The sequence below is a fragment of the Platalea leucorodia genome (genome assembly GCF_965183815.1).
Source record: "Platalea leucorodia genome assembly, chromosome: Z".
Taxonomy (NCBI): Eukaryota; Metazoa; Chordata; class Aves; order Pelecaniformes; family Threskiornithidae; genus Platalea; species Platalea leucorodia.
This window is the reverse complement of record NC_138858.1, coordinates 20,226,513-20,239,765: the sequence shown is the minus strand read 5'-3', so window position 1 is coordinate 20,239,765 and position 13,253 is coordinate 20,226,513. Positions and strand designations below refer to the sequence as shown.

The window sequence follows — 13,253 nt, the reverse complement described above, 5'->3', positions numbered from 1 at the left end:
AAACAAGTTTAGCTATGATAGCAGATTTCTAACTAGCCAATTAAGAGTGTGTGTGTATTATGCATGTGCATCCATACTATGTCTTGCATAACCTCTGTTTTCTGAGCAAATAGAAGGTGGTGCAGGTGATCTACAAATGAGTACTGACAGTGGATGTACTTAAAGTGGTTGCCTTAATTATCTTCTGTAGTATGTATTAAAAGGAATTTGCTGTTAAAACTTTTTGTAGCTGAAGCTTGAGTCATGTTGTAAATCAGTTCTGAGGACATGCTTTAATTTTTCAGAGCTTTAGAATCAAATTAGAACAAAATAATTTTTTATTAATTGTTCCCAAAATCCATGTTCTTCCTTAACAGGACAGTTGAATATAAAGGAGGAGGAACAGAGCAGTGGTATGGGTGTTCAGAAGATGAACTGGATGCCAGCATGTTCATTTAGGCTGCTAATGCCCTCCTCTTGTAGTCATGCTAAATTTGGTTGCAGCATGCAGTACAGGTTGCTGACTTATCCTATTGCTTTAACACTGGTTAAACTAATTCCCAGCAGCACATATTCTTGTACAGTGTGAAGTATTATTTTTTTTCCTATGTGTAATAGTCCTAGGTGTGTGCTAAAGGGCTCTTAATCTACCTCCTCAGGCTTCCTGCGTTTATTACAAATTTTTCTTGGATGCAGTATTTATTGCATTTTTAGCTGAGCAGTGCAGGTTTGTCATAATAATGCAATCACTGCTTTCTAAATATTTTTGTTAGATATCACTTTTTAGCTTTTTTACTGAGTATTGACGTTGGGGTGGGACCTCAAATTTCAGAATTCAGGGTTTGGAGGAACACTGAAAACCTGGTGACTAGGGAGATCAAGAAGCTGTCCTTTCTGTTTTATTCATCAGCTCACTAAGCACATACACAAAAGTGAAACCTTTGAAGCTGAAGTGGTAAATATTAAGCCCTGTTGTACAAGTCTAGGTACTTCAGAGGCACTCTGTGCAGTCTGAACTCTTTTAGGCTCCAAAGCAGACTTCTGCAACTGGTAGGGATGTGTACGTGTGTGTGAAACGCTTTCTGAAGTTGAGTTTAACTTTGGATAGTTGAAGGTCTCTGATTTCAGTCTGCCACTTTGTTCTGTTTGTGGTGTCAGATAACGCAGCTGTTAAGTTTCATAATTATAATTTTATTAATAATGTACAGATTCATATCACAAGTCAGATGTCTAAAGGAAAAAACAGTTCCCTACTTCAGTTGATGTATTGCTCCCATGCTGACTGCAATCAAAACAAGCTGTGTGTAGTCTGCTACTGCAAACTCAAAATATAATCTTCAAAGAAGTCTTTAGGAAATTAGAGCTGACTGTTTTGACCTTGATAATTATTTCAGCACAGTTGCCAAGGTGGTACCCTTTGCCAATTATTTGCTGGGAATTTTATTTCGGCTTCGTTTAGAGCTCTTTCGTAGGTTGTGCTCACGCATGCAGGTTGAGTGCAGCTGAATCACTCAGAGCAGTTCCCGGTAGCTAGGCACCCATGCCAGGCAGCTGGGATGGGACTAACCTGCATAACTTTGTTTTGAAGTTCAACCAAACTTTTGAAACTCTTATGTTGTCTGTTCTATGTACACCTTCAAAACTGTAACTGTGTTTAAAAAAAAAAAAAAAAAACAACAAAAAAACCCACCCAACTTCATACAATACTTACTTATATTTTAATTAATACTTTTGTTTTCCGCTGTTTCATTAGATAGACTTTGCAATTGGTTTGCTTTGGCGTTTTTAAGCCTAAGCCAAGAGCCTAAGCCAATTCTGATTATTTCTGTTATGCAGCTTTTAACCTGTGAAGTGCTCTACAGTATTGAAACTTAAATGTTCAGGAGTTTTCATCAGAGGCTAATTCAGTAGTTTTCACTTCTGAAAAGATATATGCAAAAAAAAAAAATCTTAAGGAGCTTGGATACCAAAACAGTTAAAAGGGATGAATGGAATGTCACATACATGTACAATTATTCAGATGGTGCAACTTTTTCCTTAAACACTGCTTCTCACCCTTCTGTCATTACTGTTATTTAAGATGCAACATGACTGATTTGGCAACACTTCCAGTCCTAATGAAGTTATTTACCACTTCTGAGAATTGGAGCTTAGTCAGGGCACCTACACTTAATTTTACATGGAAGGAAAAATCTGAAATATGGTAGTGAATGAGAGTCTTTAAATATTTAAACTTTAGAAGCTTCTGGGCTACAATGGGTGATGGAATGGGGCTGTACTTGATCTAGAAGCATAAAGAGCTGCCTTTGCAGTAGAAACTCAGTGGCAGTAGGGAGAATCGAATCTGAAAGGTGAACATGCTGTAACCAATTGAGATGTAATTCTGCAATCTGGATCGTGTTTCTGATCTTTCACCTCCTTTGCCCTAATGTGAATTGGTCTTTCTCAGTGGTGATGGATAGCATTCATTTTCATAACTGAAAATAAAACTCTTCACCTTTTAACGGTTTTCAGAAAAAGCTATGCTTGCAGTCTGTCCGCTATTTCAGTAGTTTATCATGCTTAAGTTCATTGGAATTCAAAATTTGTAACTTATGTTTGTTACACCTTGAAAATTATTTGGAAGCCAGATATGGCTAATCAAGCAAGTAGATGCATCTTCTCATTCTTGGCAGAATTTCACTGATTTTCAAAGCTTATGTCCAAGTCAATGGAAGGAAGAAGTCTCTTCAGATAAAACTTTGGATGTGTGTATAGCTGTGTATTGCTCAAACAGTACCGTAGGAACTGAAATCCCCTTAATGCTAACAGTTCTCCTGCTGCCTCCCTTCCCTTTTACCCCTTTGAAGATTATAAAAATCTGTTGGGCAAAGGGTTCTGCAGACTTGCCGAGTGCTTCATGCCCAAGTGATTTCTTAGAGGGAATAACAATAAAATCCCTGCTTTAACAGGGATTATCTTTTTTGTTCTCATTCCCTTTATGTAAAATGATAATAACACTCCTGTGAGTCAGAACAGTATTATGTGGATAACTTGTGCAGACATGGTTAATGGAACAGAAGCCTGTAATCTGATGCACATGAGAGCAAACTGTTAGTCTTCAGAAATGTCGGTGTGAGTCCCCCTTGCCGCTATTTTCACTTTTTCCTGAGAGGGGATTACTAGGAAAGAGAAGTAAACAAAGTTCTGTTTTGTTTTGTTTTTTCCTATTGGAGGAGGCTAACTAGAAAGGTAGTGGAAAGTTAAAGTTTCCTTTTGTGTTCAGTTAAATTGAGTGACAAAGTCAAAACTGACAAAAGAGAATTTATGGAATGCCATTGCAGCATGCCAGTTGGTTGGACTTTGTTCTGAGCTCTTGATATTACAATGTTTACGTGTGGTACGAATGCCAGGAGTTGGTAACTTCTTGCTCCCTAGATAAAACTTTGGAATATTTGGAAGTTAAAGGTGCAGGTTGACTGCTGCTCATTTGAAAAGGAAAAAATAGTAGGGGGATGAGGATTTTTCCTTACTGGTTATCTTACCATGAAGTTTATTCCTCTAGTAGCTGCTGGTACAAACTGCTGCTGATAGATGCGGAATTAGTTAGCTAGCTAACTAGTCATTGCCCAGTTAAATTGTTCTATCAGTGTGTAATATTTCTGTTTAAATAGAACTTACATGATATCTGCATACTTGTATGTATTGTGAGATATCTCTCAAATTCCCAGAGAGGGGGGGGAAAAACCCCAACAAATTATGTCAGCACAAGTTTTTAAAAAATTTCAAAACCTGGCCAGCCTCACAGTGAAGACAAGCCTTGTAGTACACGTAACTGAGTAAAACCACTTCATGTTGATCTGGGCTTGGGAAAAGGTTACTTTATACCCCTGTTTCTTGCACTGCCTGCAGGGCTTGTTTCAAAACGGGGGTGGTGGGGAGGGTGGTTAGAAATTAGAAAAAGGTTGCCTATTTCTTCCTAGAACCTGCTAGATCAGTTTTATGTCAGTAGGATTAGCAGGGAATTTTCATTTGTGTAAGATAAGCATATGGTAAGATAGCCTGTAAAAGCAAAAATGTGTAACTGTCTGCAAAAAACTGGGCATAGTCTCATGTGTATTAAGTGTCAGCATTGGTGAAGTTTTCTCACTGTCTGGCACTACTTAAAGTAGAGCTGGGTGGATCTACCCCTCACCCCAAATATGATTAGGGAATTGGGCAAGACACTAATTATTAAGTCTCATGTTGAAACACCTTTGTTGATAAAATTGTCCAGATGAGGATTACTGAATTGGAAAGACTCTGGCAGCTTTTTTCCTCTCTGTAAGTGTAAGTCTTTGTACTTATGTGTGGATTTAACTACTGGCAGAGAAGGAACAAAGTGGAGAAATTGGGAATACTGTCTCTTGAAAATCAGTTTGAGTAGTTCCTGTTATTATTAAAACAGATGAACTGCTAGTGCATTTAAACATTTCTTTGCAGTAATCAGAGGCGCTTATTTCAGAGTCCTTAAACCTTTCAACCCGCACTGATCTTGAAAGTTGTACTCATGCAAGTCTAGCACTTGAAAAAAGAGCGGGTGCTGTGACATGCTGATTGCTGAATGCAGAGAAAACTGACTTTAAAGGAAATGGTGCTTCAGCTTAAGCATAGGACTAGCACTTTAAACCATGTCCTCTAGGAATATTTCCCTGACAAGTGTGTGGAGCTCTCTGGCTTACTCAACACAGACGTGCTGAGCTGCAGCTCTGCCTGGCACTTACTCCCTCCAGATCAATGGAACGGGTAGCACAAATGTCAGTGGAAGCTTTGAGTCAGACTTGGAGAATCCAGAGAACTTGAGGATAGAAAGGACTTTCTGGCTAATCCAGTGGGTGTTTTTATTTGCTTTGATGTGGGAGTGTGCATAATGTTTTGCTGGGCCTCCCGTTTTTCTCTTAAGGGATCATTCCATAATTCAGTAGTTAAGTTGGGAAGACTGCCTTATCATTCAGCCTCTGCCAGGTTTATTGTGGCACCATAAGATACACTTTCTTCTGGTTTATCCTCTTCTGCTGTCATTTCTAACACTTCAATTTCTCACCATTTAATGCTCCACTGTGCCATACGTATTTAGCTATTTCCTAGCCTTGTGTTTCACTAAGGCTATTCATTTCCTTGTCATGCTCCTGCACTTTGCTTAAATGTTTCTGCATATTCAGGTGTCCTTACAAACATATTATATGGAGACATGGCATCAAACTTGTTTGCTGAGCTCCAGTGTTCAGCAATTCACTTATGAAATAATGTACTTCACAAAAAACTGCCAAGCAGAAGTTACTACTTAAAACATGGTCTTTCATGCAAGTGACAGTGTAAGACAAATGATCCTTTTACTTGCTGTGTGTTATGTTTTATTTTTCTACTAATTGAAGAAACGGTACCTTCTATCAGGTGGGCTCTGCTCCCTTGGCTAAGTTGCCTTTGTACATGGAAAGGAATAGAACAGAATTAAATGGTTGTTGGTGTCAAGTCCTGTAAGGCAATCTGTCTTAGACTTGCTTATCTGGGATTAGAAATCCTGGCTAAAAGGACTGAGTGGTTCAGTTCAATTATGCAGACTGATTACAACAAGTCGCTACAGTTTGTTATTGTCAGTCTTAAGGCAACTTTTTTAAGGAAATATAGCATCTTTACTTTTGTCTTTACCATAAACCATGTGAAATTTGTGGCAAAGCTAAGTTTTAAGAAGGGTAAACAGCCCTTAAATTACCTTGTTTTAAGACCTTTTTGAGATGTCCAGCTGTACTGTATACATTGGAAACTGAGAGTATACTTTAGACCTCAACTGAGACCTGAAACTGGTTTCTTGTTGCTGCTTAAGGCATTCGTGTATCTTGGTAGCAATATATTGGCAAGTGGAAATAATTAAAGCTTGTGCTTTTTCCTGTTAAAATGAAGCCTTGTTCCTCCCATCAGAAGTGATCTGTGAGGTAGGTATCTATGGAGTAAAAGGCATGAATCTCTGCAAAGCTGTTCTTTTGATGCCAGACTCTGCAATTTTGGAAAGAATCAAAACAAGACTTTGTACTTACCAACTCTATTTCATGACACTACAGTTTCACTGGATACTGTTCTAATATTCATATGAAAAAGATGTCCTGAAATCTTATGTGCAAATTCCTACTGGGATAATTTAGCCTTTCCTTCATTCGTGAAAGGTAGGGGTTTTGAGGGTTGTCTATACCATTTTATTTATAAACGTATTTTATTCTAATACTTCTGCATTCTTGGTACTAGTAAATACTGGCTGGTTTTTTAATTAAAAATGTATTTATTTTTGAAATGCTGGCTAATGGCAAGCCAACAGTTGCAGCATGATCACAAAGAAGCCTGGGCTGTGCAGCCGCTTGGCTGGTTTGATAGACAGGATGTTCTCCTGGCTTTGGGAAGATGTTTGCGTGCTGTGGAATCATTGGGAAATTTTTCCATTGTTAAACTTAGCGTTTGAAAGGGTTTTAGTTTTTTTTAATATGTCTGTTTTTTAAAGAGGTCTAGAGACGGCAGTATTGCCAAAGAAATTGCACTGGGATTGCACAGTGTACAAGTTGGATCAATACCTTGTCCCAGTTGTATTTCTGGCAATACTTCATGTGCTAAGCACGTTTTCAATCATGTACAACATAGTTATCTGTGCCTGATGAGAATGCATTCAAATTTCGTAATCTTCAACTTGGAACAAGGCATGTTATGTTGGGCTAATAACATTCCTAAAACCAAGAATGCCAGTAGTCAACAACACCTTTAAAATGATATAGGAATTCAAAAATAAACTTAAATAATTGTATTTATTCCCTGTCTCACTTATTAGCCTTCTGAATTCCTTCAGTTGGCAATACCACATCATCTTATGGACAACAGGAATAGCCCCAAAGTAAGTGGATAAAATATTGGCTTAGGAGCCAGGAATTCCTTATTCTGTATCGTCTGTTCTGTAGAACAGTGTGCTTTGCTTTCGTGGCTCAAATGACATGCTTGTCTGAAAGACAGAGCTCTTCCAAATGCTTACTGTATTGGCCTGCATAGAGGACTCTCGCCCAGAGGTTTTAACTAGTGAAGAGTTAGAGTACTAAAGTGGAGAAGGGATATCTAGCTAAAATGTAATCTTAATGTTTTTGAATTTTAAACATCTGAATATAACACATTGTCAATATAGTTTTTCTATTCAAGAACTGAGTTGAAAAACATCTGTGGAGATGTGTGTGAATATATATATACATTCACACACACAAGTCACCTTACTCTTTTCAAGATTGCTTATTTAATATCTCTGAAACTGAAAACTATTGGCAGTGCTTTGAATCAAATGTAAACCAAGAACTCTAAAACCTACGGAGGAAACTTACATTGTTTTTTCTGATGTCTGATGCAGTTTCTTAATGTTGTACATGCAAATTAATGCAGGAAGTTTAGCAGTTTCGCTTGTGCACAGGATTGTTTTATTGCCTTCTCTGTGGTATTTGAGTAGTCAATGTTTAACCCAATTATCTTACTGCACATCAGAGCTGCCTACATCAATCTTGGTGCAAAGAGTAGAAATGTCTCCCTAAACCAGGAATTTCCCTGGCCTCAGGCTCTCTGCGTGGCTGAGGCACCTAAACAGGGACCTGCTGGATATGGTGGAGGGCAGTGTGGAGAGCTATGAAACTTTTTATTAAGTCAGCCTTGTTTGTGTATGCCAGACTCTTAAGCGAGGAGTGCTGTGTTATGTAGCTAAATTGTGCAGAAGCATGGCTGAGACCTGGCTGATAGCCTATGAAGCAACACTGTTCCAAGGCTCTGCACATAAAATAGAAAAAATGGTTTAAGTACAGTTTCTTTCGTCTCTCCACTTAAAACTGAATTAGAAATGTATTTCTGTTTTGCCCACTCTTCTTGACGAAGAGGTAGGTGGGATTTGTTTTACCATACTCACCTCCTTGCAGAAGCCACTTGTGCAGGGGAAGACCTTGCCAAAGGCGCCCTGGACTGTCACCATCAACTGCTGAGACCCTTCAGTCCGGACTTCAGCTTCACAAGTTGAAGGCAATGTTGACACTCTTTAAATGAGATAGCCCAGTATGAAGCTATTTCTACAAATACTAGATGAGGTGTCATCTTTTGCAGTTGACTGGCTAATGAGCTGCCTTCCTGCCTTTTCTCCTGCCCTTCAATGATAGATGATCGTGGTCTGTATGAATCGGTACATTTAACAAATGTATACGTGGTATAAACATCTAGAGACAAGTTGTTAACTATTGCCTCTTGATTGTGACTAAATGCAACTAGTTGGTTTGGGGTGGTTAATGTGTCATTTGTTCTCATACACATACTGTGACTATCAGATAAGTAATTATTAAAATTTATAACATTTACAGTATTCTGGTATTTATCAAGAAAATGAAACAAATGTACTGCTTTAAAGGACACTTGATTTCTAGCTTTGAGGATGTGTTCACTTGCTGTTCAAACTTCAGTCAAAGAGCTAGTAGTTACTGCTTGATGCGGAGATCAACTTAACGGTGGAATAGGATAGCTGCGAAGTAGAAAAGTCTGTGCTGTTTGTCAAAAGCTGTTGTTGGACATGAGTGATGGCTGTTGTGCCTGGATAGCCTCCTTGAAGAAAAAGCATGGAGTGTTTGCATTTTACCAGTTCACTTGTGTAATATAAATTAATATCACTGTAGACTGAGTGTTGCGAAAGAAAAATAATGAGATATCTGCTCTCTTCTCTTCCAGACTATCATTTTATTCTGGCCATTCTTCATTCTCCATGTACTGCATGCTCTTCCTAGCAGTAAGTATGCTCTTTCCATCTAAATGGGAATAAAACGTCTGCTGGTTACCTAGTACAAAAATGAAATATTTAGTTGGCCGCTTTGTGCAAGGGACACTGCTTTTGTAGGAATCTTGTCTGACATAATGGAAGATATCTCAGTAGGAGCTGTAAGGGAATGCCACTGATACTGGGACAAGAAGCAGAATTATGTTCAATATGCCTAAAAATACTTCATATGGTAGTTGGCTTGTGTGTCTTGTCTAAAATGAACCTGGTGGCAGTGGGTTTGGAAAATATGCTGCTACTTAAATTTGGTTATATTGAAAGTATTGCAAGCCATGTAAAAATATATAATAAGATATGTCTGACTTAATGAAACTAAAAAGCCTAAACTTAAACCCTGATCAAAAGTGGGTTGGCCCATAAGCACAAAACAGCAGATGAACTTGGATTTTTAAATTCCTTTTAATTTTCTCCTATCTTTTAGGGGCAGGGAGGGAGAGTGAGGGGAAACAAGGGGACAGATCTGTCTGTGGAAGTAAATAGTAAGATTAAATCAATTCACTAATGCTTCAATTGGAGACTAAAATATTTTGGTTCAAATCATTTCAAGTCAGCTAGGGCAAATTATCTTATATACTCCTAGGATAAACTTTGTAACACTGAAAGATTGATTTGGTTGTTCTTCCCCTGCTAGTTTGTAACACAGAAGGTATTAAACAACTTTGTGCAATTTTGTTGTTCATGTAGTTGTAAAATTAAGCGCTAGTCCTCGGTATAAATTGCTAACATAATACATACATGCCAGGATCTTCACAGAGCTCAGATTCAATTTGCCTTCTCATTTTGATTGCATTTTTGATTTTTTCACTGTCTCTTGGCAATAGTATAACATCCACAGGGAATGGATATATTATTCAAAATAAACTAAAAACCCCACAACCACATGCAGAAATGGGTGGCTGTTCAGTATGACATAGGCCTTTTTAAACCGTACTTTAAAATAAAGCTTTTTCAGAAGCTCAGTGGTCAGTTTGGATCTATCATGGCAGTTTGTTTATGGTTAAACCTGTTTAGTTTCTCTCCCCTCTTACCTGTCTTTAACATAAATACAAAGAGTTCATAAAAGTATTATGTCCTGGATTTGACTAGAATATAATGCAACTTCCTGGCTGTCAGCTGTGTTTAAAAAAAAAAAAATGAAGTGTCTTTACTTGCTCATTATGACTGGCAGTCTCCAAAATTATATACGTCCACTTGAGATATGATTCCAAAACCACTATTTCCATAGTACAGTGGACCACTTACTGCTATATAGCAACCTAATACCAATTTGCTCCATTGGGTTCAGCCATACCCTTCTGATCCAACTTCTCCGTGCATGGTTTTGTTGAGCAACATGAGAATGTGATACTGTTATCTCTCAGAAGCACAAACTTAGACAAGAAGAAACTTCCTAGGTGTGTGGCAGTGAGCACGGCTTATAATTTATACTGACTGGATTGCAGTTATTTGGCAGGGATCTAAATGTGTCTGAACTTTTACCTCCATCTACATGCATGCATAAGGAGAGTCCTGCTTGCTGCAGCCTGCGGAAATGGTGATGGTCAGGAGGGCTTCTCAGCTGGTACAGACTGAGAGAGAGGAGTTGCTATTTTCAAACCTTGCATGTTAATTAAAACCTGCGTGTGCCCTGGCTGGCTGCCCCCCCCCCGCCCTTGCTGTAATACTGAGGCCATCTTTAGTTTAATACAATATAATAGAAGCTTGGACTTCAGACCTTGCTTGTTTAACTTACTAGGATTTCAAAAAATGCAGCCTTTGGCAAAGAAAGTAAAGAATTCTTTATTTTGAAGATACTAACTTCACGTGGGTTGAATAATACTTTCTGTTGTTGCCTGTGGCATGGTGTTTTTCAATCCATGCAAAGGAGCTTGTGTGGAGAGACAACGATGAACCTTAACTGTTTTGGGGCTTTGTGTGTGTGTGAGCAACTTCCTGCATGGGGGAAGAGGTGGGACAGTGGAAGTCAAATCCATCCTCTGCTGCTTTGAAATACTGTAAATCCAGTGTCAGTCCTGAAATGTCAGTTCAGCAATGGAATAAAACTTGCTGTGGCTCAGCAGGCTGCTACAGAAACTGTCCTTGTGTTCACTCAGTTCTGCAGTAACTGAAAGACAGCAGGGCTTTACCTAGCTCCCTTAAACTAGAAGAGTACAAATGTCATGTTAAAAGTATTAAACAGTGTTTTATTAGAGATCAGCTTGTTATTCAGTAAACTTGTCAATGAGTAGCCAGAGCGCTGGCTGGAGGAGAAGGCATTCTTCATCTATTCCTGCACCCCAGTTTCTTGTCTTCTCTGGCTGAGCCATTGCCCAGTACAAATAAGAGGCTTTGTAGCGATTAGACTTCTGCTTTCTTCTGTCCTGTAATAAGATTATTCATCCAGAAACTGTTGGGAGGCTTTCATAGGGACATCTGGAGAAGGTTAATGACCCCTGTGCAGGACGTTTTTACCTTGCTGATTAGCACAGTATTACTGCATACCAACCTTTGCATTGAATGTGATCTTTTTATTTAAAAAAAAAAAAAAGTTTAAAAAGTACAGACAAGCAGACAGCTGCTGCAGGAAAGTGAGGAAAATGGCTTTCTAACCCTCCCCTTTGCCCACGTGGCAAGGCAGAGTGCTGCCACTGGCTCTGAACCAAACTTGAGGCACTTGATAACCTGTGCATTAACCAGACTCAAGTCAGCAGATGCTGGCTTCATCTGCTCCTTGCACACTTACTCCAGCTGTGGACTGAGTCACGAGCAGGACAGAATTGTTAACACGTGGCATTGTTCATAGGCAACATTAATCATAACCAGACACTAGCATGCTGGTTTCTGGAGAGACTGGAGGAGTCTGCCATGTGTGCATACTGCAGAAAGCATACTCTTAAATGTTACTTGCTGAACATGTGTACTGTGTCAGGTTATGCATTTCAAAAATGAGGAAACATATTGGGAGAATCAAAGGGGAAATGATCTGTGCCACAGACAGCAAAAACACTACAACTGTGAAATGAGAGATGCTTGAAGTGTGTGGCTTAAGTAAAGCCACCTTGCAAAACATTAGGCAAAGCAGTGAAATACTTCTGCAGCTTCAGTTACTTAAAGCAGAATTGCTGAATTACAAACAAGTTAACTGTAGCTTTTTTCTGTTCTGTGCACTTGCACATGATGGATTAAAAATGGAATATGAGGTGATTCATCAGCTTTTTCAAATGTTTTAGATGCTTTAAACCTTTGACATGAGAAGTTCCACAAGTCTTAGTGGGAACTGTGGTATCTGAGTTCTGACTACATGGCTTCACTGATACAGGAGAAAAAAACCTGCAATTTTGAACATAATCTTGTGCTGCATGTTCCACCTCATAGGGAGGGCAGTACGTGGAAACCACTGACAGCTCAGGCTTTGCATTTAATGTGAAGGAAGTTGTTGACAAAAGGTGTAAGCTGTAGGTGCTGCTGGGTGGGTGGTTTGGTTTGGTTTTTTTTAAAGTTCATCTCTTGGGGATGTTGTGACTTTAATGCTTTCATATTTTGGGGGCTTCATTACCCTGGAAACAGGGATTTTATCTAGATGGTCTCTTATTTTCTTGCTTCAGGAGCCATATAGAAGAAAATGTGTGATTTAGTTCAGAAGGAAGGATAGAAGCTGAAGAGCTTAAAATTCCAAATTGAAAATACATAACTTGAATTTAAAAAGAGCTAAAGAAACATGAAAGAACATCATGCCACATGAACTGTTCAAAATGAATAGTCTAAGCAAGCATGTATCTGGGAATTTGAAGTATTTCTCCTTAGTTTGTCTTTTGGTTTGTGGGACAGCATTGGAGAGCAGAACTTAACTTTTAGCTTCAGGAATGGAAATACTTACTTGCTATGTAACTTGGGCTCATATCTTCCTGGGAGGACACAAATAACCTTTGTTCCCCAGCATTTACAGTTACTTAATATTGTCTGTCTTAGGTTCCTGGCAGGAGCAGCGTTCACTGTCCATGCATGTGATAGTCAAGGTTTTAAAGGTTATCTAAACAAAAGGAATGAGTCTCTGATACCATATCAACTTATATACTTACATAATTGATAGCAACTTCCTGCTTAAAGCCTTTTATGGCAAACTCTAATGAATCCACATTTTGTTACAGTGTTTGACTCATCAGTGTGCTCATGTGCAAAACCTCTACTTGAACTGGTCTCATGTAGCTTGCTGTATGTGACTATTTGGGATTAAAACAGAAGCAAGCAAGGGCAGTGCCTACTGCAAATCACTGTGGCACCTGCCATTGAGAAAGGAGGTTTGCTCATCTGCAGAGTAAGGAGAAGAATGAGTTAATTCTGTTTCATAAAACACTTATCATGCTTTTAGAACTTGTTAGATAATATGATAGAAATGTGTGGGTTTTGAATAACTTTAGGGAATGTTGAATGGTTTATATAGTGTACCTATTTA

At 38.7% G+C, this 13,253-nt stretch overlaps 1 protein-coding gene across 2 annotated transcripts in view; it reads left to right on the top strand.

Moving 5' to 3' along the window:
- The window catches only part of PLPP1 (phospholipid phosphatase 1), a 65,179-nt gene that overhangs the window by 39,587 nt on the left and 12,339 nt on the right, over nt 1-13,253 (top strand). For both annotated transcript variants that reach the window (XM_082336704.1, XM_082336705.1), the window contains exon 4: nt 8,716-8,773. In XM_082336704.1, coding sequence (XP_082192830.1) covers nt 8,716-8,773 — 58 coding nt within the window. The remainder of the gene's footprint in view (nt 1-8,715; nt 8,774-13,253) is intronic.